The sequence below is a fragment of the Amblyomma americanum genome, chromosome 2 (assembly GCF_052857255.1).
Source record: "Amblyomma americanum isolate KBUSLIRL-KWMA chromosome 2, ASM5285725v1, whole genome shotgun sequence".
Taxonomy (NCBI): domain Eukaryota; kingdom Metazoa; phylum Arthropoda; class Arachnida; order Ixodida; family Ixodidae; genus Amblyomma; species Amblyomma americanum.
The window spans coordinates 67,020,537-67,047,072 of NC_135498.1; the positions used below are offsets into that span (position 1 = coordinate 67,020,537).

Consider the following 26,536-nt stretch of genomic DNA (forward strand, 5'->3'; position numbering starts at 1 on the left):
TGTGTTCTTTTTCACACTGCACTACTGTAATTGCCTTTCTTTGTTGCCGTCGAGAAACACATGCAAAATAATATACGAGGCAGTAAGCTTAAAAACATGCCTAGGCATACTTTCATTGAAGCTTCAACTCTTCCGTACGCGCTTTTCTGGCGAGGCATTCCCATTTAGTCCGCATGATTTCCTCTTCTCTCGCTTTGGAGACTTTTCGCTTGCACTCCCACTGCTTGTCTGAACACTGCAGAGAAAAAAGAGAATGAGTCGTGCTGTAGTTTCTTGCGGAAAATTTCTGCCTAACACTGCTGTCCGCAGAGTTCATTAAAGGGACACTACATCCAATCTTTATCCTAAAAAAAACCCTGGCTAGTTCATTGCCAAAAAAATGGCATTTAATAATTTTTTCACCACTCAATTATAGCTCGTTTCTACACTGAAAAGGACTCTGTAATCACCGTTTTGAGGTGAATGGCTGCATAGTTTGGGATCTTGCACCCAAAAAACTTGACGCATGCAGTTTCTTGCAAAATTGGTCGGTGATGGAAACACCTGCATTTTATTTTTTGCCCCTCTCTAGCTTATAGAAGTTACATTTTCGAGCAATGCAGTGTCTCTCGTTAAAGTACGGTAATATGTCGATACAGGCCAACTTCAAATCGTCTTCAGTGTCCGATGAAGGCAGCAGAAATGCAGCCATGACGACGACACCTCGGCACTGAGTCCGTTGTGATGCAAGCTATTTTCACATGACAGAAATAACACCTCCCAATGCCATTAGGCATTCATTAGATGAACACAAGATTGCGCCTCTGTTACATGCCTGGTACAACCTCAATAACATGATATCACAACGCAGGCCGAAACAATGTAAGAGTGCTTGCATACATTTTTGTAGAAATGGCTAGGACTTTTTCTTACCTCATTTACGATAACTCCTCAGGTATAGACACCCTGTACTAATAAAAATTAATGACAGGGCAACTTGCCTTTTGATGAGAGTGGCAATTTTCAGCTTGAGCGGTTTTTTCTTGCAGGCTTTAATACCTCGCAGGGTTGTCAGAGACTGTTGAAGCTTACTGTTCCCTCTGATTGGACACTGTGGATTGCAGAAGAAAATAATGTGATGAACTCTCTCATCAAGTATTTTGCCACAGTACAAACCCAACTGCTGTGGCATTGTCCTAGCCAAAAATAACACCAGTGAACTATACTGAACGCATATTTACAGCACTAACTCCGAGTTCAAAAGTGGTATTAAATGACTGCCAATCAGAGTTGTATGTAACGTGTTACAAGTAACTGATTACTTGTAATCAATTACTTTTTTTTGTAATTCATCCACTAAGTTTTCACAACAGTTATGTTCCAAGTAGTTCAATTTTTTTTCCTGTAACTGATTACTGGTAATCAGTTACTTTTTTTCCAAAAACAAGTAATAACTAATGGTACAGCTTTGAGAATCTGAACTGTAGGCAAACACTGGTGCTAGCGAGGATGCTTCCTTCGTGACAGAGCGACAAAGGACTGGCTGTAGAGGGGCTTCATGTGGTATGTCTGGACCACAAGCGGGACACCGTAGTCATCTACGGCAGTTCACGTCCCGATAAATGTCACATGACCACTCTTTAGGGACCCCTCACCCTGTGAGATGGTGCCGTAACTTGCCTCACACTACACCCAACTCGGAGATTTCCACACAAAGCATGGAGCAACAACGAAGCGTGGCACCTCATAGAGGACTTGGACACTACTATCTAAGCATTGTGTATCTAAGAGCTGGTGCTCGTGGTGTTTCATGCATTATAATACCACCCTTCCCCTTCAGCACATACATTGAGAGAGTGTTCACTATAGCTGCTGATCTCTTCACGAGTAAATGTGGAGATATTATCCACAACTTGAAAATTAACATGTAACAAAATATCGAGAAAGCCGCAGCAGTTCATCCTAGTCTCAATAAATTTGTGTTATGGCAATGAAAGTTGGAAGGTAAATAACACAATAGTAATTGATTACGTTTCTGTAATTGTTCAGTTACTTTCCTGGGGCTGTGATTTGCCACTGTAATTGCGTTACATTTCAGATGGAGTAATTGTAATTTTAATCGCTCACTTATTTTCTCAAACATGTTCAAGACTGCAACTAATGTCATCCGTAAGACTGAATTGCAGAAACTCAAGCAGAGTTCGAAAGGTGCCTACCAACTTCACAGTTCTTTTCTGTTCATGCAAGTAATTGTTTCAACATCACTTGCAGGCATCCATGTTTTCAAGTACGGGTGTGTGAATATTGAAATTTTTGAATGAGAATCTTTGGTTGAATACTGAATCATATTTTCTTCAGTGCAAAAAAAAATTTTCTGGCAAAGATGAATGGGCAAAATCTGTTGTACTTAGTTTTTCCAATGCAATGTATGATCTTTGAATTTGGTTTTTGTGGAAAGGAAATGGTGTAGTATCTGTCTCGCATATCCAGGGGGTGGGGGGGGGGGGGGGGGTGAACTGCACTGCAAGGGAAGGGATAAAGGAGGGACTGATAGAAGAAAGGAAGACAAAAAATGCGCTAGTGGAGAGCTCCGAATAATTTCGACCACTTGGGGATCTTTAACAGCACAAGGGCGCCTTTGCGTTCGATTTCGCATCCATCCAAACGCGGCCGCCTCTTTTGGTTCGAACCCGGGTACTCCGGATCAGTAGCCGAACGCCTTAATAACCAATGAGCCACCGCGTGAACAGCCCGAGACGAGCGCGCGCTGAAAGAACTGGTAGGGTTTACCTGAGGACGTGTGAATGCACTTGAGGCAACAACGCCTCAAAGGCAACATCTAATCGTCAGCCGCGCGCGGGGAGGGGGGGGGGGGGGGGGGGGCACGGGTGCCGGTTCACGCGTTGAGGCTTCACACATACGAATTTTTTAGCTTTGCTAGTGAAGTAGCGCTTTCGCGCTAAAAACGCGGACGTAAGCGCGGGGAACACACAGCATGGGAGCGGCGAGAGTGCTTCTAAAAAGAAAAAAATGAACGTGGATTAGCTCAGCTAATCCAGGGTATACAAAGCGCAAGCTGTCGGCGTTCATTGGCGTTGGCATTAACGTTCTAGACGCCGATGATTTTGAGGAAAGGAAGGGCGCATAACTGGCTCCCTGGGTCAGTGGACGTTAATAATAATATTAATAATAGGTTTTTGGGGAAAGGAAATAACGCAGTATCTGTTTCACATGTCGGCGGACACCTGAACAGCGCCGTAAGGGAAGGGATAAAGGAGGGAGTTAAAGAAGAAAGAGGTGCCGTAGTGGAGGGCTCCGGAATAATTTCGACCACCTGGGGATCTTTAACGCGCACTGACATCGCACAGCACACGGGCGCCTTGGCGTTTCGCCTCGATCGAAACGCAGCCGTCGCGGTCGGGTTCGAACCCGGGAACTCGTTGTAACTGTCCCCGTGGGACGGCTTCCCCGCAGGAGCGTTCGGCTGCAGGAATTCGATGTCACCGAAGAGGAAATTGAAAATTGCATTTTGAGCAAAGGCGCGGCGCAGCGGCGGAACACCTGCGGCTCGGTGCGACTAGTGGCGCACGCGCAGTAGTGACTAGCGAAGGTTGCCCGAAATGCGCCGCTGACTAGCCTAGTGTAGCTTTCGCTACAAAATATTGGCAGGCGATCGATGCTCCGATCCGAGGGAAATGCGTAGCATTCGGGGACTCCGGAACAGAGGGGTCTCCTCCCTCCCCCCCCCCCCCTCCCCCCAAATTTCAGGCCGCTTATATTGAAATCAGATTTTTTGGCATGCGCTAAGTTCCAAAACGTTATAAATATGTATACTACCACACTATCGCCGATATAGTTGGGATCGCAGCCGGCTCTAATTAGCTTACTAGCTCCGTCAACTAAACCAACACTGCCCCAACAGACAGACCTGACTGATCAAAGTTCATGCCCATGATTACTGGAATATAAACAGGCCACACGGAAACTTTCCTAAAGCACGCGTACATTGTTGCCGCGTACGCTTTTTTTAAGCTCATAATTTATTTTATATTTCATTTCCATTTCAAAAAGCCACTCAAGCGCTTTGCTTCCTAGCCACGTGTTACTGATCAGACATAGAAATCAGCATGAGCACAACCGCCTTCCACGCCCTCTTCGTTTTATCGCATGTCCTTGTTGTGGAGCACCAGACTGAACAAAGTCGAAATGCGTTTATTTTCTTACTTTTTTTGGTACAATGGCATCATTTAGCTCCTGACTTGGGAGTATCTGCCTGCGCGAACGTTGACAATTTTCGTTAGTAAATGATCTGTGATGGATTGAAGTGTGTGTGTGCGTGTGTGTGTGTGTGGGGGGGGGGGGGGGTATGCGGGTCACCGTGGGTGTGTCGTCGCTTGTTCAGGGACAAGCCCACATGGCTCGCACTCTCGGTAAAGAAGGGGTTGCTAAAACGCACAAACCGACAACCACCATCGGACTCCTTCTCCCCCGCCCGAAAGACCATCACCCTAAAGAAAAAGCCCAAGGCGTTGCATACAAAGTCCCCTGCTCGGTCTGCCCGGCCTCGTACGTGGGGGAGACGAACTTCGCGGAAAGAATGAGTCAACACAAAGCGGACGTCCTACAGACGAACCGTCAACGCAGCGCTGTGGCCGAACACTGCGAGGCATGCGACCACCGAGTTGACTTTGATGGCACTATTGTACTGGAAACGGAAGCCAACCCGCGCAGGAGGCTTCTACTCGAGTCGTGGCACATCCAACTGACACCGTAGAATGTTAATCGCATTCCTGGGGACATTTCCCACTTACATCCCTGGCTTGCGGCCACTGACCCGGAGGTCTTCCACACGAGGGCTTAAAAAGCCAAGCTGCGTGTGTTTTTATTGCTCACGCGTACAACCTGTACACATTTCTTATTGTGTAACTATAGCTTGTGTATATTACCTCTCCCCCTATCCTCTCTTCCTGTCCCCTCACCTCTTTTCATTTCATTTCTCCATTCTGCCTGCTGTCCTTTATTTCCGCTGCCCCAGCTCAGGTAGATGCCGGGGCTATAGCTATTATTTTACTAAAACCACTTACTACTGCTACTACTCGCCCATAGTGACACCATGAAGAAGGAACCGAGCCGGTCCCGAAACGTCGTTTTTTTTTTTTACAAAAATTAACTTGGATGGCGTCAGTCATCTTTCTCCTAAATTAAATTCCCAGCCAGACAGATATCCCTCAAATGCATTCTTTCGAACAAGGTAGCCATGAAGAATGATGAGAAGGGTGTGTAGGTTAATGACACTGGGGGTTAAGGCTGTGTGGTGATGGGCGTGGTGATGATTCTATTCAAAAGAAAACATTCGACAGAGGTCCGGCTGGTTGGGAAAGGAATTTAAGTTACAAAAAAAAACAACCAAAAATGAAAAAAAAAACATGATGTTTCAGAACCTCTCCGTCCACTGAGGGCTAGTTGCAGCTTGCCTTTTTAAACCCCCCTTGTTTAGTCAGCTTCGGGGCCACTGGATGTAAGAGGGGGGGAAAGTTCCTAGGAAGCGGTTGCATTCTCCCGGGTTTGCTGAACATGTCATGACTCAGGAGCCTCCCGGGTGTCCAGCACAACCGGATTCCTCGAAGTCAATCTTGTGGTCACATGCCTCGCATAGTTCGGCCACCGAGCTTCGCTCCATGGATCCATTTGTTTGACACCCGCATTGTGCTGCTTCAATATTTCAGGGAAGCTCTTGGTTTCGCAAATGTACCACGCAGAGCTCTTCAAGCAGGGCCTTGAGCCTTTTCTTTGGGATGACGGACTCGTGGGCGAAGGAGGAGGCGTCCGATAGGGGAAGTCCGTTTGCGTGTCGTTTGCATCCCTTCCTTTCTAAGAATACCGGTCAAGGTTTCACTTATGCCTTTTACACAAAGAATGCAATGCGGATGGCATGTGCTTGAGCCAGAGGTGGAGTTATTTTCGTTTTTGTTGAGTCCTTTCCGACTTTTGAAGATAAACGGAAAGAAGGAGGTGGAGCGTCCTTGGCTTCATTCAACGCGTTGGTCACCGTCAAGCTCGGAGGACAGGGGGACCAGCCAACAATGAAACAACGAAACGCGCGCGCGTTGTCATTCCATATGTGAGGGGAACCAGCGAGGCACTGGCACGCATTCTCGGAAAACATGGAATCTACGTAGCTCACAAACCTGTTTCGACAATAAGCCGCTTCTTACCACGACCTAAAGACCGCTGTCCCCAGAGAAAAACAACCGGGTGTCGTCTACAAAATCCCATGCTCAGAGTGCCCGGCTTCATACATCGGCGAAACAAGAAACCTCCACCAAAGAAAGGCAACACAAAAATGACATCCGGCTAATGAAGTCAGAATCCAACCCCCTAGCCGACCACTGCGAGCTCGCCGACCACCCGATAGCCTTCGAGGAGGTAAGCGTCTTGGCCGTGGAACCAAACCTGTTCAAGAGGGGACATGTGGAGTCATGGCACATCCGGCTCACAAAGGAGGCGATGAAGAGGGCTCCAGGAACGCTCCCCTCCGCTTAAGTTAGTGGACTGCGTCACGTGCTAACAAAGGGAGAGCGAAGGCAGGCTGCTGCTGCTGGCACACTTTAGTCACCCCTGAAGAAGGGACCCAGTTGGTCCCGGAACGTTGGGTACTAAAGTTAAAAATATTGGTTGGCGTCAGTTTTCTCTCAACTATCCCTGGGGACACTTCCCTCATCTTACATTCATGGTTTGCAGCCAGTGACCCGGAGGTCTTCCACACAAGGGCTTCAAAAGCCAAGCTGCGCCTCACCCACAGTCACACCATGAAGAAGCAACCGAGCCGGTCCCGAAACGTCGTGTTTTTCAGAACAAAAACTTGGTTGGCATCAGTCATCTTTCTACTAAATTAAATTTCCCAACCACACAGACTAATGTCAAATGTTTTCTTTTTGAATTCATTTTGATTATTGTTCGTGATAGGATGGCTAGTGTGCAAATATTTTGGATTTACTGGAAAGCTTATACAGGGGCTCTATTGTGTCCTTAGGGCAACTTCCTCCTAACGCAGATTTAGAGGAATCTCCTCCCCCCTTCCTTTAAAAAAAAATCCACCAAAAATGCCTTCTGTGAGCGAGAGCTTATAGTTGAAAAACATCCTTGAGGAGAAACCAGAATATTGCAAGTTGTCCATTCAGTCGAACCATGTTCGTCATTGCAGGCATTTCATCGAACTGGTATCCCAAGTGACACTGGGGGCCCAGGAATGCATTGTCTTCTTTGACGTGGTGGCCCTCTTCACAAAAGTGCCCGTAAAGCTTGCACTGACCGCTACCCGAGACGCCCTACAACGCGACGACACACTCGGCGCACGAACACCACACAGTGTAGATGAAGTGTGCCGCATCCCGGAACCATGCTTATCAAAAAACATATTACTCGTCTAACACCAATGGGAGCCTCCATCCCTGTCGTCATGGCAGATCTAACCGTGGAAAGCCACAACCGAAGGTTTTCCTCAGGAATATCGACGACTGTTTCGCAGTCAGCATGAGATCTCAAATCTCTCAAAGCGGGCATTTGGTTCACTCTAGAGGTGTAAAAAGGAAACTCACTCCCGTTTTTGCATGTTCTCGTAACCCGAAAACACCGCTCCCTTCAACGCACTCAGGCCAATATCTGCACTTCACTCCAAACCACCCAAGAATCCATAAGGAATCACTGGTGAGGAGTTGAAACACACTGCAGCACAAAACTCCACAAAGGAATTAACCATGAACGGCTACAAAAAAAAAATTCGAAAAACCACATGCCTGCAAGAACACAACATGCGCCGAGAAATCAATCAAACCCACTACAAAAATACATCACTCTGCCTCATGTCCGAGGCGCCAGCGAAACCATCGCTGGTATCCCGAGAAAAGGGGCCTCCAAGTAGTGTACAAGCTTACGAACAGTGTGGCGCTTTGCCCACCTGTTCCCATTCCCAAGGGTCGGCCACGAAGAGAAAGAGCCCAAGGCATTGTCTGCAAAATTCCTTGGGCCCACTGCCACACAAGCTACATCGTCGAAGCCAAAAAGCTAAAAAAAAAAGAATGTGGCAACACAAAAACGACCCCCACAGTTTTGCAAGGGAGCACAATCCGGTAGCCGAACATTCCAAAGAGGCAGACCACAGAAATAACTTCGACGAAACCGCCATCCTCGGAACTGAAACAAATTACCCCCCCCCCCCCCCCCCAAAAAAAAAGGCTCTTACTGGTATGTCTGCCAACAACGTCAACCGCACAAAGCCCACATAGCACCATCGACCATCAGGGTAAAGACATCGCTCTCGCTCTCCGGTTCAGCTGCATTGGGCGCGAAGCGGCGGCGCGCCGTTTCAGAGAGAAAACTGCAGCTGGCGCTTGGAATTCAGGAAATTTGGTATTCTACCGAGACAGAGTGGAACCAGACATTGTTTGAGCAGTGAATCGGAGTTAATTGCTGTAAAGTATATGTACCATCTTTCCCAGCTAATCTGCCGAGAAAGCCGGCGCCTTATGAACAGTCGGTGCGCTCGTGTGTGTTGGTTCTTTTTTTTTTTTTCAAACGTTGTTTACTGCCTCAGGGCATAAAGGTTATGAAATGAGAGATGAGTAAGATGCTTAAATAAATGAAAAAAGGTGGGCTGATCTAATGAAATCAAGCAGTGAACGATGATATGGACCCTGTGGCCAGGCAATCCGGATTGTCCGGTGAGAGCCCCACTGCCTCCAGGTGCCGAATTCTCGTCGGCTTCAGCGCCGGGCAGTCCCACAACAGGTGGTGGATATCCGCCTCACAGTCTCTGTTCTTGCAGACTGGACACCCGGGGCGGGGATATAAATCTTTGAAATGCGGCCACTTGCGTGTCACAGCTGGAGTTAGGGCAACCCCGACCACTATCCTCCTAAGCGCAACCTCCTCTGCACGGGTTACCGCACACGGAGGGATTAGAGCACGTGTGCGGCGCCGGAGGTGTTCCTTTCTTGTTAAAAGGAGGGTGGTGGTGTGTTGGTTCTCTTCTGTCGTTCCTTTTGCGTTTCTTCATAATAGAATTTCGTGCAGAACATATTCCAGTGCAATCTCTTGACCCGGATTCTCTACATTTCGATCACTTTTCCAACAATCAGTATTATACCCCTGTCACACGGGCACTTGTAAGGCCTTAGAAATTAAGGTACTTTGCCCCAAAGGCGCGTGACGCGCATCTACACGGCAAGGCGTCGAGACCTTTGCGATAAAGGTCCGTAGCAATAAAGGCGGCCGTCAGCGGCCTTAAAGTTGCTTAAAGGAGCAACCCAGACGGCAGCGCCAGCTAGCAAGCTCAAAGAATAAAAAATTGACGCAATTTTTAGTTTTGAAACCGTAAAAAAATATCTATATATCTTATTTAATGGTTAATTTTGCGTTACAGTGCACTTAACCGTAGAGGAGGCTACGACTAAAGACATCCACACTGCTAAGAAAGGACTTGAACGCTTTTCAGCAGCCGCATCGACACACACGTGCTTGCGCATCTCGCTTTGCTGTTTTTTCTTCGTTTGCTCTTTGTTGTGTGTGTGTTTTGAGTTTGCTTGTGTGCACAAAGACACAAGCAACAAAGCACGCTTCTCGAACACAACGAGGAGCCGAACGGAAAAGTGCGCCTACCGTGGTCGGACCTAGAACGATGAAAAAAAAAAAAAACTTTGTTTCAAAATATCCGTTTCTCACCGTCAGAACGCTCGTTTATTATCGTGATAGCTACTTTTTCCAACATAAACGAAAGCACTCTTAGCTGAAGCGCTACCGTCTGCTTTAATTTCATAATGTTACTAGCGCCGCTGCACACACAGCGGTGACTTTTGGCATTCACGGAGGCCGCGTTCTAGCTCCTTTGGATTTGCCGTGTAGCAGCTTCGCTGCTCCTTTTCGGTTTTCCTCCTTTAGTGCAATAAGACAACTTTACGGCAAAGGCCGAGAAGAAGTCCCGTGAGACAGGGGTATTACTTATTTCGAGCTGCAGTTGCATACTCGCCAAAGACTGCGATTCAGACAGCTCCTCGTTTACCATGAAATCAATGCGAGAATTAAGGCGCTTTATGGCTGCTAATTTCAATAATTATTAGGATGGAAGCTAAGTTGTGCATTATTCCTCCGTGTCCAGTTGAAATTGTTCTGGAAAGCAAGCGTTTCGCATGCCTTACATCGCAAACTTGGAGTTAACGGTTGGTCCAGCCGTCTGGTTTGACCTGCGGGTGCCAATTTTTTTCGGCGCGCGGTTGCGAGCAAAGCCAAATAGCCGGTGCCCTTTAATAGTGCGGCCATAACACCCGGAAACAAAACAGTCCCTCACAGTTTGATTCCTGACTGCTGCATCACACACACAACACGAGCTCACTTCAAGCAAAGGGGCGTGGCCCGATGGGCGAAACTGCCTGTTTTCAACTTGTTTCGCGCGTTCTCCGCCGCCTTTCTTCTCCCGATTAGAGACACCTCGTTGTCGTTACGCGTCGCGACCATTATTCTCCCGATTACAGCCGTCTCAGTACACATCCCACCTTCTGCACTGCGCTGTCAAAAGTCGTATGTTTTGTCCACCGGACAAGCACTTGCGCTGATGAGGTAGGACAAGAAAGCTGAAAGGAGAGTGTTAAAACCTGCCAGGCCGCATTATTTAGGCGTTTGCGGGTAAACTCGTCGCAGTGTTTTGTTCCGTTCATTATTTGTTTTATCTTAATGTCACGAAGGCATTAAAACCCCTCCCCTATCTCTCCAATCCTATCTTCTGCGCGTCACCAAGCATAGAAGTCGGCTGCGTGACGTTCTACGACACAGATTGACACAGCGCAATGGAACGAGGACGAGAAGAAACACAGGACGGGCGCTGACTTCCAACGAGCTGCGCACTTGAAACGGGTCAGCTCCAGTCAAACAGGAAGATAATTCCCAAGGTGTTCCTGCCAGGTGCCTTTTTCAGAAACTATTGTTCGTAGCGGGCATTCAGGCTTAAGTGTAAACTCCAAGGGCCCTTCCTGGGCGTACGCGTCCAGCGTCGCCGGTCTTGGCGTACGCCGGAATGGGTGTCGAAAGGGGCATGCATCTCCATGTTCCTTGCGCTGGCTCGCTTCCCCCCTCGAGCAGAGGGAGGGAATTACAAGCCGTGAAGAGAAGGGGTTGGGGGGACCTGGAAGAGTTCCGGGAACCTGGAAGAGCTTCCAGCCATGAAGAAAAGAGTCGCCGAGGTCCCGGCGAATCTCCCATTGTTATAAACAGGGCCCTTCTCCCGGCGCGTACGCGAGCGCCCGTGCGCTGACGCCGATGTCTAGCAAGGACACATCTCGGCGCCTCGCCTAGGTTCGTTGGCGTCTCCTGCAGCGCGCATGCGCAGACCGGTTCCGGCGTACGCCAAGAGCGCCGACGCTGAGCGCGTACGCCAACGAAGTGTTGTTGGAGTTGGGCTTCGAGTTTTGCCTGTAAAGAACACCAACGAAAGGCGGCCTTTTCTCCAGTAATGGTTATTTTTTCCTTTTCGTGTCGCTTTAAAGAAACCACAACTGGGGAAAAAGAAAGGCTCCTTTCATTGTCGTCACGCAGCCCATCAGTAAAATTAGTCACGCGTGTTTCTGGGCAACCATGTCCCATAGATTGCTTTTTTTTTTCCTCTTTTGATGACAGCAGTAGGGATGAGACTTGTCGGTCGCGTCCACCAGCCCACGTGTTCCTGCATGCATACTTTCCCTCAAATATGGTTTCTCAACTAGACCAGACCAATTCCTTAATGAGAGATCTATTGTCCTGCCCGACGACTATCGATCCAGCGCCTCTTGGCAACTGGAGCAGACGGTTCTGCGGAAGCGAGTACGGCGGCCTGCATGTGTTGCCCCGGCTCCTCTTTGTTAGTTCAGCCTGGCGGCGAAAATGGTATTCAAAATAAGTTGTTATCAAGGGCTTATTTTGTGAGGCCTCTTTGTGAATCAGTCGCTTTTAATTATTTTCCTTAACGTTTTGAAATGAAAAAATAAATTGCTTAGTTAAATTTGTCCTCGAATAAAGCGACTTAGTCACTACGATTTAGGAAGACATCGTCGCATCACGTCATGAGTCTACTTGTAGTCAGCACCATCGAAAGGGAAACATAACCATCTGAATTGTTTTGTTGCGGTACGAGCCACTAAGGGAAGCAGTTTAGAAAATATGGCGATTTGCTTTCAGACGTGTCCTCAGCTTTTCATTCCACAGCAGCGAGGCGAGAACACACTTGGAAGAGAAATTCGACATTACTATGAGCAATTTTTCTCATACGGTGCAGTAATAAGACAAATACACTTCAGAGAATGTTGGAAAAGTGCGTGTTAACTACGCAGACGTATTATATTTGGCAAGTCATCCTTCGCGCTCGTTGTATACACGAGAAACCTGGGTCCTTGTGAACAGTCATTACATTCAAAACAATAAAAGGAGCACGATTCCATGGAATTCGGTCCGTCATAACTTTTCGATTGCCGGGTAGTCGGAGCGAGTGCAACATGCATAAAATACAATCAAACGTGCCAAAACACTACTGCCGCGAATGAAACAACTATGTACTGTCTATTTACAGTTCAGTCGCCACGCAGCCGCAGAAACCGTGCGACACGCACAGCGCGCAGTGCGGACCGGCGCGTGGGGCCCAACATGCCACCGCGAAGTGGAAACTGCTGCGCCGGGTGGCACAAAGGGTGTCCTCACCCTGAAAGCGGAGGCCAGCGGGCATCCAAGCACCCTAGAGTCAACAGCGCGCCCGCCTGCCACGTTGGCACAGTTGGGCCCAGCCAATGCGTGCGCAGTGGCGGTAGCCGAACGCCCTATGCTAAAAGTAGATACTAGAGAGTTATAGCATAGCGCGATCCGCTACCGTGAACAGCTTCCGCGAGGCGCCACTGCGCGTGCGCAGAACGCCAGATGGCGCCACGTGCCCGTCACCCACGTGCACACCTGCCGCGTCGAGACAAATCAACGCGTACTCAGTGGTCACGTGTCACTGGTTCTCGCGGAAACGCATCGTGCACGGTGGCGGTATAGTGAACTAGAATTCACTACAGTGGCGGATCGCGCTATGCTATAACTTCTGTAGCGACTCGCACTGCGTGCCGCTGCTGTTACCACTTGCCGCGTACCGCCATTGCGCATTCGCAGATCCCCCAGAGGGAACCAGATGGCGCCACGACCCCATCAACAGTGCACGCACATTGCTCGCCGTAATGGCCGCGCATGCGCAGAAGTCGCTAGCCGAGGCCGGTAACGTACACACGGCAACATCCGCTACCGTATCCGCCTCCGCGAGGCTCCACTCCGCATGCGCAGAACGCCCTGATGGCGCCACGTGCCCGTCATCTGCGTGCGCGCCTGCCGCGTCGGGACCAATGAGCAAGTGCTCAGTGGTGCCCGTGGAAGCGGATCGCGGATCACGCTACGCTTTAGCATAGCGTGGCGTTGCATAGGAGTCGGATACAACTTAAGTCTGCAGTGAAGCTCCGCCCACATTCAGGACCGGCGCACAGAATTGCTCCACGACAAAAATGTAGGCAGTTGTTAAAACTTCTCTTGTCACCTAAACAAGAAGCTAACCACGAGAAAAAAGTTATAAGCTCTAGAATTTTGATAGCTGGCTTGTTTAATAAAGTCAAATATTAAAAAGCTGATTTCGTTCACTTTTGTGACTGGCTAGCGGAGTAATACAGTACGCCGCGGACCGTGGCCCAGTGTTAACAACTGCTGTTCTTTTTTAAGTTGTATCCTACTATAGCTGAAGTGTAGTCGGTACGTCTTTATATGCAGAGAAAAAGATTATTAAAGTGTAGCATTTCACTTCATAGAAATGATTGCAATGCATCCGCATTTTTTTTTACCATTAAAAGCTCGGCATCTGCAATCATCATCACTTGTTTTAGCCTTACGGTAACTTGTTACGGGAGAGACGGTACGCTAAAACGTCTTCTGGCGTGCGCCGCGATAACCGGAAAATCCGGCGTCCGGTAACACGGTAAACGGTAACGTAAACACGGTAACGATATGCTATAACTCTCTATTGAGTATCTCGTGCAGGTCGTCCCTCCGTCGTAAGATATCGCGCTCGAGTTCGGATAAGCCAGGGAAGGCCATTGATCAATGTTATGAAGCATCGCTGGGCCACATGGGCGTCCACGTGGTTGTTGTAACCATGGAAACGACGCTGTCAGCCTTGGCAAGAACGAGTTTTAACGAATTCACAAGCAACTTGCGCAACGTGATTGGTCCCACCCAATGGCGTCATTGGGAAAGTGAAATTGGAATGAGAGAAACAGCGAAAATCGAGTTGAGGGTGGCTGAGTGGTCAAGGCGCTCGTCCGGTCCCTGCACTCCTTGGGTGTGAGAGACCTATATTACAAACCGATTCTTTCCCCCTTATCTATACTGAGGGAGCGGAGGGGCCTCTACATCGACGGCAATAAAGTTAACTTGAACTTCTTTAACGTGCACTGACATCGCACAGCGCACGGGCGCTTTAGCGTTTTTCCAACCCGACCGCGGCGGCTGCGTTTTTATGGAGGAAAAACGCTAAGGCGGCCGTGTGCTGTGCAATGTCAGTGCACGTTAAAGGTCCCCAGGTGGTCAAAAATATTCCGGAGCCCTCCACTACGACACCTCTTTCTTCTTTCACTCCCTCCTTAAAGGGGCTGCGAAACACCGCTTGAGCGGATGCCGGTTACGCTTCAGATGGATTCTTTATGTCGCACAGATGCTGATTCAAAAAGAATTACGAGAATCGATGCATAGGAACGGGAGTTATTCAATGAAGAAATTTCAACATACAAGCAAACAATATGCTGCCCTCAACTCGATTTTCGCGCAGCTTCCCATTCCCATTTCACTCTCCCAATGACGACACCCAGCGCGACCAATAAAAACAGCCTATCTTAGAGCGTGGCGGAAATTTGCACTCCATGGTTGCCTGTTCTCTGTAACTCGTTCATGCCAAGGCTGGCAGCGCCGTTTTCATGGTTACAACAATCATGCGAACGTCCAGCTGACCCAAGCGATGCTTCAGCGTCACGTTGACGGCGCAGAAGGGAACACTGATCAGTGACGTTCCCTTACTCATGGATCCGAACTCGAGCGCGAGATACTGCGACGGTGTGACAGCCAGCGTAAGATATCAGACACATAGCGCGTACCGCTACTGCTTACCGCCAACCATCGCCCGTCGCTCCTAGCGCGTTGGTTGGCCACGGCGAGCAAGGAGCGCGCGCTGTTGACGGGAACGTGGCGCCATCTGGCACCACCACCCGGAGATCCTCCACAAGCTGACGATGCGCACTGCCTGCTAAATGTGAAACGAACGCATCCTTCCTTGCGACCGAAACGAACTCTTACAGAGTGCAATGGCTCGAACGGATCGATTCCGCAAAGCCGCTCTCGGATACATAGTAGCCATAAGTGTTTCGTGCTAGGTCGTAGGATGTTTACAGAGGCGCAAAGTCCTTCGATGCAAGAAGTAGCCAGTGCCTCTGGTGGCGTGTTTTTGTTTCACTTGATTTACAGTGCTTTTATCTAGGGCAAACAAGTTGGTTCTGTTAATGTAATATAAAACACAAAAACTTGGAAAAACGTATCTCCAGTTATTCACGCAATTTGCAGTATATTTACTCTTTGTCCAATCATCAAGCTGGCGCAAAGTGATGTCATATTCGCTGCTAAAAACAGCCACTGTATGGTGACACCGTCAGCACCACGAATTTGTTTTTGCGAGCTAATTAAAATATTAAAAACCAAAGCATACGCGGTACGACCGATGTTAATAGCATCACTATACCTCATTCTATGCAACCAACAATGCACTGAAAATGTGTTTCGGGGCCCCTTTAATCCCTTCCCTTATGGCGCGGTTCAGGTGTCCAACGATATATGAGACAGATACTGCGCCATTTCCTTTCCAAAAAAACCATTTCCCTCAGATTTCCTTCCTCCACGCTAGAAGTAGAGCGATTGGTCTGCTGCACAGCAGCTTGAGAGGCGACGGGAGTCGTCGCGTGTTCCGTGTTTAGATGAGGGTGAGGAGGCAGGCGCGGGCTGGCGGCCAGTGCGCTTGGCTCGTTGCTCGCGGTTGCTCCATTGCTAGGCTAGTCAAGGCTAGGTGGCTTGAGCCACCGCCCGATTTAAAGGGTTCAGCCGTACCGCCCGCCCGCCCGCCCGCCCGCCCGCCCGCGTGCGTGCGTGCGTCCGTCCGTCCGTCCGTCCGTCCGTCCATCCATCCATCCATCCATCCATCCATCTATATATATATATATATATATATATATATATATATATATATATATATATATATATATATATATATATATATATATATATATATATATATCCGGTGGCTGAAGAACCGATGCGCCGCTGGTGTGGCTGGCGCCATCTATGGGAGCCTCTTGTAAGTGCCACCTTTTTCACCGGTTCGGATTTTTCCGCCACGCGGACGGCAACACCCACATCAGCTTTTCTGCGACACGGCGCCCTTACGCTGTCGCGTAAACTCGCAAAATTGCATGTCAGTATTTCTGTTCGTGTGAAGCGCCAGTAGCTATATGCAGTCTGTCAAAAGTATACAGCCCGAGGGGTCTGCTTCTGAGCGCTACAGCGCGGCTCCTCTTGCACACTCAGGGACCCTAATCCCACAAAGGCAGGAGAGAGGAATTTACGTTCTCAACCCTCCCAAGCTTAGAACTGTCAAACGTGCTTAAGAGCACCGGTAACGGCTTGGAAACAAACCCCTTGGACTGTATATTTTTGACAAAGACTGTACCTTTCCCTTTTCCCAGTTCCAAGGTGGCAGCTCAGGCCACGCAAGCTGCGCCTCGCTCTTGCTTTCTAGTGGCCGACCCAGTAAATGAAACATCACATCTCTGCCAACATAAAGTGCAGTGGTGCATTCTCAATAGAAGTAATATGGACAGTAATTAATTACTTTCGCTCCCAAATTACGGCCCAAAAGTAATTCATTGCATTACTAAATTACTCGACGAGAAAAGTGATGCATTACAGCACAATTTACCGGGAAAAGTAAACACCGTAATTGAGTGACAATAGAGAGTTATAGCATATCGTTACCGTGTTTACGTTACCGTTTACCGTGTTACCGGACGCCGGACTTTCCGGTTAGCGCGGCGCACGCCAGAAGACGTTTAGCGTACCGTCTCTCCCGTAACCAGTTACCGTAAGGCTAAAACGACTGATGATGATGGCAGATGCCCAGTTTTTATTGCAAACAAAAATGCGGATGCATCGCAATCATTTCTATGAAGTGAGACGCTACATGCACTTTAATAACCTTTTTTTTGGGATATAGAGACGTACCGACTGCACTTCAGCTAACAGCCGACTCAGCGGCTTTTCAAATGTGCCCGTAAAGCTAGACACCTTTGCCTGCCCTGGCCAGTTGACAATCTCACTACGTAGACCTCAGTAAGCTTGCACACGCAGCACACGTTGTGTTGCGAGTGCTGTAAAAAAGCGCAACTCGACACCTGTTTGCCGTGCCGCATCGTCGCTTCTTTGTGTTTGGATGTGAACTCAGTGGCGCCATCTAGTGACAGTGAGTTAAAGCACTCCAAATCCGGGCTGAAGAAACTTTTTATTTTCTGCAATTACTGATGAATATAGCAATGGAATGACCAGTCTTTCTTTTTCTCGGAATAAAATCATGAAAATAAAGAAAAATGTTAAATCAGGCACAAAACTGAAGAGCTGCGGTGTAGTTGCTATTTGGCTATGTACACGACATATAGTCAGGCTTAACTGCTCACAAATCGGCAAATTATCTCAAAAATATGGCCTAGTTGTTACTCAAACCTCGACGTATGGGTGAGTCTGCAAAGGCGAATGCCTTTAATTTATAGCGAGAAATGGCGCCGAAGAACGCGTCGGCGGTGGTGTATTTGGTCCGAAGCGGCCGTGCAGGGCACCGCCATGTTTGTTTACGAGCGAACTCTAACTCTCCGCAATGCTAAAAGAGATTCCGTAAAGTGCTAGCGGGCCGGAAAGTGGCGGCGCATGCGCAGATGTTGCTAGCCGGGCCCGGTAAACGGTAACGTAAACACGGTAACAATATGCTATAACTCTCTAATAATTTAATTACTGCCATGTCTGCTTCACACATGGAGCATCTAATGCTACGCATTTAAAAAATGACCAGCGAAGTGCCAGCCAGCATTGACATATGGAAGCGTTATGGCGGCGCGGCCGATAGTCGCCGTCATCGCGGTACAGTGAACTAATCGCGGGCTGGTGGTGAAGCTTAGGAACCGAAACTACGCAGCCTGGCTATATTTTGGCTAGCAGAAGGGGCCCTCTTATTGTCGTCCCGCCCGGAAGTGGACAGGTTGCCACATATCCATTCACCAAATCAAATACGAACCAAATAAAATACTCGACTCGAATTAGAAATTCCAAGCATTCGCACAACAGCAATTTAAGTTCAGGAAACAAACAAAAAGGAACCTACCCCAAAAGTTAATGTTCGAGTTTGATTTGTTCACATTTACGACTGGCTTAGATGATGAGGATACTAAAAAAACATTAAAAGCACTGCATCACTGACATACAAGAAAATCAAAACTTTTACACACACAAAAAAAACAACTAATGCATACCGTATTTACACGATTGTAAGTCGACCTATTTTTCAAAATTTGAAAGTCCGAAGTGGGGAGGGGGTCGACTTAAAATCGAAATAAAAGCATCGCACCATAAATAAAGGCGAGACAAACGAAATATCAGGCATGCTACAGTGCGGTTGCATTTTTGCTGCGCGGCTGCGTCGCATCGCTCTTGGTGCTGGTCTTAAGCAGCTGCTATGTCAACGCGCAGAACCGGCATCCCCACCCCGCGCGAGGCCACCGATGGTGGCTGTTGATAAGCAACAAATAGGCGCCAGCCCACTCTCCACACACGGCCCTATATTGCGTCTGCTGATAAGCGGCGGCGGCCGGATAACGCATCCATGTTCTACTCTTAATAGGCATCGTCCGTTTTTTTGTTTACTTTCAACCGCGCTCCCGGTGCTCAAGGGAGCGTCGATAGTTGATGGAAGGGCCGCTGTTCCAATCCAGGCGGCACCGCCACTCGGAACCGCAGCGGCGCCGGGGAGTGCCGGGAGGCAACGGAAGAGCCGACGCGTAGTTTCGCTTGGGCTCTGACGTATTTGACTCGTGTCGGCCGCGTTTCACAAGTTTTTAATGTAGTGCTTCGTCATTCGTAATTTGTGCTCCGTTTCCGGTAGGCGACCGCCGCTAGTTCACGTCTACATTCAAGATGGCTGTCATTCTTTATGCCGAAGAAACGAACTGCGCGCCGGGCCGCAAGTTTGACGCTCGCAACGGGTGATACAGGTGTGGCAGCTGCAGGGAGGCAAAATTTTCAGTTGTTCCACGCGATGTGATGCGGCTGTTTGCGAAGTGCGGGATTTCGCTGAAAGACGATGTTAGAACGACGTGCTGTGGGACCGCAGCAGCGATCACGACGGCAGCGCTAGTGAGGACGATGGCGCAAGTGTGGACGAGTAGTACAGTGACCAATACATTTTCGTTTTGGAATGTGCCCACGGGCACGCCCGCGCATGGCAGCCGATACCGGCTGGCGATAAGCGGAGGCGGCAGGATAGTGCTATCGCGTTCTACTATTCAAGGCCAAGTGTAAAGGACCTCCAAGTTTTTTTGTTTTCATAAATGTGATGTGGGGGGTCGATTTACATTCGAGTTGACCTAGAGACTTAATTTGTGCACAACTACTGTGCATGTTTGTATAGTTTTTACATCCCTTTGTTGCTGTCTGTAACCAGGGTAGTGCACTACTGAAGGTGATTTTATGTAAAACCAACTAGCCCTATTTTCAGCTTTCAGAACAAATGCAGTGCCTCCTGAGTGGCGAGAAGTACTTAACAAAGGCATTTTATACACGGTGTGTATGAACACAACAAAAATCTGAACAATAAATATAAAGTAAGGAGCTTCCTTTATATGCAAATGACAGTGCACAGTAGGCTGCATTTGTATGTGCATGGGGGGGGGGGGGGAGGGGGCTTATCCATAGAAAGGCAGTGGTATGCGTGTAGTCGGCTTCTATATTGTTTCCTGGTCCAAATGACCCAGCCCAAACTAGACTACATACCTAGAGACCTTTTTATTTATTTAATCTCTCTGCCCTGACTATAATGTCAAACTTAGTTGCTCTGGTCATCAACACCAGAAATGAACATACAGTAAGCCAAACCGCTAGCTGCTGCTGCTGCTGTTGCTGACAGGAAGAATGAAAAGGAAAGTGCACAGGCCTGCCCACTGGCTCAAGCCAAGCCACAATCACTGCCATGTGCTGAAAGTAGGAGAGTTGAAAGATAGGAGTGCAAAGATTAAAAGAAAAGACGCGCGCTATTATAACCCGGGCCGACCCCAGAGGCAGTGCAATACCAGGTCAACCCGTGACGGAGTGATTCAAGCACTACGCCAAACCGCTGTGGAATACTATAGTGGCTATGCAGCTATTAACAGATTTTGAACTTGGTGAAAATGAAAAACAAGTCTAAATAACCAAGCAGTCAAAAAAGAAGAAAGAACCCCACCAACAACTGCATAGTGTCACTGATGGTTCCATGAAACTGACTGAATAATACAGATATTTGCATTATAACATTCAAATAACTAGATGGTGACCGCGTAAGAGTATCCACTAGAAAGCTAGAAGACGTCGCATGCCAACGAGGGGCATTTCAAAATTTATACATGCAGATATGGAGATCCCTGTGATGAACACCAATAACATATATCCCACTGAGGTGCCGCGGTAGCTCAGTGGTTATGGCGCTCGGCTGCTGACCAGAAAGACGCGGGTTTGATCCCGGCCAAAGCGGTCGAATTTCGATGGAGGTGAAATTCTAGAGGCCCGTGTACTGTGCGATGTCGGTGCATGTTAAAGAACCCCAGGCGGTCCAAATTTCTGGAGCCATTCGCTACGGCGTCCCTCAGAGCATGAGTCGCTTTGGGATGTTAAACCCCCATAAATCAAACCAGACATATCCCCCTGTCAGTAGAGAACTTGATCTTGGTGTAGATGAGGCAAGTACACTGCGCTTATCACAAACTAATTGTGAAAGAAAGTTGTACATCACCTTCATGCCAATGTTGGTGCACTGCTTGGCCATTAGCAGCAGCAGGTCGCACAGCTCGACAAGGAGGTGAAACTTTGGCTCCTGCTTGTCTGCCATCTCACCCAGCATCTGCAAAGATATGCAGTTGTTAAGACAGAACAAGATAACCACCAGACAAAAAAAAGCAACAGCAGAACACGCAGATGAAGTGCATAAGACAAACATGTTCCTGTGGATTCTTTCGCTGGTTTTCCCATTCTGCCGTGCATCAATGTGCCCAGCTTCCTTCTCGTGTGCAAATGTTTCAAGGGACTGACAATCTGCTGAAATGCATGATAAAATTATTAAAGAAGAGGGAAAAGCCTTGCCTTGTATTTATAAAATTAGACACAGTATCACCAGTTACAGAAAGAAACTGGAACAGAAAGTTGCACAAAGTTAAAAGAAACAACACTACACACGAAAACTTTGTTTTTGAAAGCATATTTCACCACGTGCGCGTGCACTGGAACAAAAACGCACTGACTTTTTAAATGTATTGAGTCTTCTCTCAAAGAAAAGTTTTGTTACCTTCTACAGGCATTCATGTTTTTCTTCCAATGCATTTTTTTATGAGAAAAAAGTTTATTAAGTTGAAAAGCAGTGATGCCTCCGCCTCAATGACTATAGGAAGTATTGGCCGACATCACAGCTACCACTATTTTATAGTTATTGGAGATACGGGGGAAGGCCACCAAGCACTTCTAATAGGCTTAATGACACCTGCTCTGGCTTGCACCACTGAAGTTAAGCGCTGGACAGCATAATAGTGCTGGTGACACCACATGAATTACCCCTTGTGTTGGTGAAACGAGTGCAGAGCTTGTAAAGCGGCACTGCATATCGACAGTGAGAACAGACTAAACCGCAAAACATTTTATTAGCACAAGGAAATAATGGAGCTGCCTGCTATGTGTTCTCATTTTTATTTTCCAATTTCATGAACTGCATATGCAATTGCGACTACTGTCAGTTTTCAGCGTTCAAGCATAGATTACCTAAATTTTTTTATGAAATCATCCAGGGAACAAAACTACCTTTTAAAGGAGTATAGACACCTAAGCTTTTGGTGCGTTACAATGATGCGTAAGGACTTATTAAACAGTCAAACCCGTTTATAACAATACCGGTTATAACAACATATCTAATGTAGCAATGGCTAGTCGCGGCACCGCCAGTTTAACATGTGTTCTATATGGTAAAATAAACTGCTTGTAGCAATGCTGTCATAGCACATTATCAGTTAAAACAATTAAATCTGGTCACTGAGTGTCGACCATAGAAGAAACAAAAACATGGAAACGTTGCAATCGAACCAATGACACATATCCCTCTGAGCTGCAGTGGTGGCTCAGTGGTTATGGCGCTTGGCTGCTGACCAGAAAGACGCGGGTTTGAACTCGGCCGCAGCTCGCATGTGGAGCCGGCCAACACACCGAGCCAGCAGCAGCGATGCTGGCGACGGCGCGAAAGCAAAAGAATCCGTGACCACGCACTCGGAGACACCGCCACTGGGCGCTCCGAGGATGCTTGCTTGCCGCACAGCGACACAGGCTGGAGAAACGACGGATGCACTCCCCTGTGCAAAGGGCCCATGCAGAGAAGAAAGTAGGGAGCATGGAGGAAGGAAAACCAGTAGGGAGCCTTTGTGGAGCAGTCCATTAGTATCGTTTCTGAGGAGCGTACCACTCGTAGAAAGAAAACGCGCCAGCGCGTTTTTCTTTGTTTTTGCATTGAGCTACGGCTGGCGCCAGCAGCGCGTGCGCTGTTCCACCTTCCCTGCTCTTCGCTAACTGGACTATGGTTCCCGCTTCGCAGATTTCAAGTGTCCAAAGGACATGCGTCACTGCATAAGGTGAGCTGCTGCATTGCTGCATTGGCCATGCGTGCCATGTGTACTCCCAATCAGTCGATGCCTTCGGTGTGGTGCATGTGCGTTACCAGCGTGGTTTTTCTCTTGTCAGCTGTCGCCGCACCCTTGGTTCTGCCAGTTCTGCATTCTCCTTGGAGTTCCCCTAGGAACTGCTTCCAGGAAGTGGGCTTGGTGCCAGTGACGCGGAGGCGCGCAACGCTCCCGCCGGTGCAGTGATGACGGTGCTTTGGTCAGAGGTGAACGATGATGATCGCAGCATGTCTAGTTGAATTCTTGCATGCTGACGATGCAGCCATGACAAATGAAGACTTCACCGACGAGGCCATTATTGCAGCTGTCACCAGCGCGGACAGTAACCAACAGGAACCTTTGCAAAGTTGTAATATAATAGTAAAAGCTTGTAATTCATGGTACATTAATTTGGAAATCCATATAATTAGAACTGCCAGCACAGTCCTGGCCGGCCAACGCCCAAGTCAGTCTATGGCGTTGTACGCTCGCTAATTCGCACATACAATTGCATTCAACTGCGTGCTTCTTTCTATGGTTCTTTCAGTGCGCCAAAACTATGAGCTCGTAATGTGACGTTCGTGTTTGTGTAATGAAGCCTCCTCACTCGACGCTGCCGCTTGTGAGGGGTGTGACGCAATAGTGGTGCAGCTCCAGCGCTTCCACGTTGCAATGTGAACACTACTGGGGAGGCCCTTACCACTTTTGAGCAGTTCTGCTTCGATGCTCCCAACAGTATACATACAATAAAACATTTATGAAAATGTGAAAAAAAAAAAAATCGTCATGCCGTTCTCATCTCAAAAGCAAGCAACCAATGTCCAGTCTTTCACAAAACAAATACACTGTGATGCAATCAGTTCTTGTGTTTTTTAGGACAATTCAATAATTTGAACATATTTCCGGACCCCTGAAGTTCGAATAACGAGTTTTTACAGGAATTACAACAATCAAACCCCTCCGGGTCTTTCCTGTAATAAACGGTTTAAAGTTTGTCATCTTTTTTTTTTATCGGCACAACCCGGTTATTACAATTATCGGTTCTAACAATAGTATTTTCATGCCACTTCAATATTGTTATAAGTGGGTTTGACTGTACATGAATTATCACCTAGAATTCTCTTGCAACCGCTAAATAATTTATAATCGCATTTCTTTCTCATATTGTTTCGGTTTCAACACCTGAATGAAAACTGTGACATCAACGCGTACTTACATGTAACGTGAGACATGAAAAATTGCAATATAATTGCTGCTTCCACCTTCACTGTCATCCTGGCTCCTAAGGCAGGCTGCCTTCAACACTGTAGTGAATTAAAATGATGAAGCAGCGATTGTATCGGCGTTTTTGCAGGCCTCATGTGACATAAAGGCACTTTTTGACGTCATAGCCATCGTTTGGCTGTTGAAACCAAGACTGAAACAGCATGACAGAAAAAATTCGATAATACATTATTTAGCGGTCTTAGGCGAATATCACATAGCGATTCATGTGTAGTAGTGTCTTCTAAATCATTGTAGAGAAGAAAACATGCTACCAAAATTTCTTGTCTATACTCCTTTAAATTTCTTCACAATATTGTCAATGTAATCAATAAGGAATTGGGTACTTTTCAGCAAGTGCCTTATAGTACTACAAACAGCAGGATCATTAAATGTTGTGTGCCCTTCAAGACTTGTGCCATTTGCCAAGCAATGTTTCACAGGCGGAAAAAAAAAAGAAAAAACTTGCACAAAGTCTACAAGAAGCCATGGTACAATTACTGATTGCATTTCCAAATCTGTGCAACAAAAATAATTGTGCAACAGAACTCTGCAAGGCAAGGTTGATTGATTTCATTCCTGTGCAAGAAGTGCATTGCAAGCGAGAAGCTGAACTGCTCACTACTGGAAAATTGACAAAATCCGCTAGTATATGGCGCCAACTACCAGCTGAAAGCAATTGCCATTTAAAATTGCTACTTCCGTGAAACAACATTTTATTGTGAGCGTTCCCTCATGCCGTCCTTGATAAGAGAAACACTACCAGCACACCATGAGCACGGCTTACCTTTATAGACAGTTCACTCAGTGTGGTCATCGCTGGAGCCAACTGGTTCTTGGCGCTAGCGTCCACCTTGAATGACAAGAGACAACGAAAGAAAGGCTCAGAGGTCAAATGCTAAAGAGAGCAGCTGGGGCATCTGCTTCTGTCATCACTTCATATTTCTGCTTACCTGCACTATCCGGAAAGCAGCAACAAGAAGACCGAGAATGTGAAGCCGCTTGTAGTTGCGCTCAGCACAGTCCGTCGCTCGCTGCGTAAGGTACTCGATGAAATCGTGACAGTGCTCCTGAGGTGAGAGGAAAGACAATGTTCAGCATTGGGCTTGTCTCGAATGCCTCAGCATGAAACATAGGGTGAAGTATTCCAAGACGGGAAACAAAGCACCAGGCAGCAGAAGCACACTCACCGGAAATGCTTCCATGAGCTTAACAAAAAGCTGTGGGCTGACGTGACAGCTGCAAAAGAAGAGAGCAATGCCGCCATTATATCTCTGAGAGACATGGTTTAGGTACACCAGTGTTTTCTTTAGTGGTAACACTACGGAGGTCAGGGGCAACATATGAGCTTGCTGTACCGAAAATTAGGCCTAATAATGGAAGACAGTGAACTGAACTGAAGATTCAGTACAACTACGGAATTCAGTGTAAAAAAAAGATCATTAGAAGCATAAAATGTACACCAAACTATCGACAAAGCAGACATGGACAAACAATGGAGAGCTTACTTTTCATCCAAGTAGGAGTTGAGAGTCTTCATGTAAAGTGGCATGTACCAGTGCTTGTCAACCTTCTTGATGTTCTAAACAACATGAGAGAAGGAACGTGGGATTTTCACTCATCTACTATCAACCTCATTTGCAGGCAGGTTCTAAGCTTGCTACATTTAATACAGGTCGTATATTTAAAAAAGGCAGATAAAGAAGCAACTACATAGAGGAGCTTTTTTTTTTCCGAAATGAGCCAAATCCAGACACTGAATTCAACCGAAGTTCAGTTGTAATTGTAAGTTTGCCCATAGATCTTTCCTCAAAAATCTATAAAAATTTAACGGGCCTTATAACTAGCATTCTAAAGCATATCACGTAAGAGCTTCCAATGGTTTGCTGCGGATAAAAAACTTAATTTTTCTCGGTTTTTGTTACGACAGATTTGGCCCATATAGAAAAAAAAAAGGTGCCATCAATCTCTCCAAAACTCGGTGTATTTTTTCAGCTCTTAAAAATTTGTAAGGCAGCCTGCATTTCTCACAGTTTCCTTTTACCAAACTAAAAATGCTAATTGGCATGGATAAGTGAACATCTAAGCAACAAAAGCATACCAAGACAAGTAGATTTTATTGCAGTGCACCACCCAATTTAAAATTTGATAACTGTGACATGTGGTAAACTGAAAACAGATGACAAAGTGAGTACGCACAATTTTTTTGTCTTTCTTCAACATGAATAATCACAGTA

At 47.3% G+C, this 26,536-nt stretch overlaps 1 protein-coding gene across 2 annotated transcripts in view; it reads right to left on the reverse strand.

Moving 5' to 3' along the window:
• Mybbp1A (MYB binding protein 1a) overlaps positions 1 to 26,536 on the reverse strand; it is a 60,521-nt gene that overhangs the window by 2,473 nt on the left and 31,512 nt on the right. The window contains exons 25-31 of one of the 2 annotated variants that reach the window (XM_077654540.1): positions 25,808 to 25,881; positions 25,490 to 25,538; positions 25,253 to 25,369; positions 25,087 to 25,152; positions 21,137 to 21,244; positions 981 to 1,090; positions 111 to 235 (exon numbers count right to left, since the gene is read on the reverse strand). In XM_077654540.1, coding sequence (XP_077510666.1) covers positions 124 to 235; positions 981 to 1,090; positions 21,137 to 21,244; positions 25,087 to 25,152; positions 25,253 to 25,369; positions 25,490 to 25,538; positions 25,808 to 25,881 — 636 coding nt within the window. In that variant the 3' untranslated portion in view covers positions 111 to 123. Of the gene's footprint in view, positions 1 to 83; positions 236 to 980; positions 1,091 to 21,136; positions 21,245 to 25,086; positions 25,153 to 25,252; positions 25,370 to 25,489; positions 25,539 to 25,807; positions 25,882 to 26,536 lie in introns of those variants that run through there. The other variant, XM_077654539.1, reaches the window with a different exon arrangement.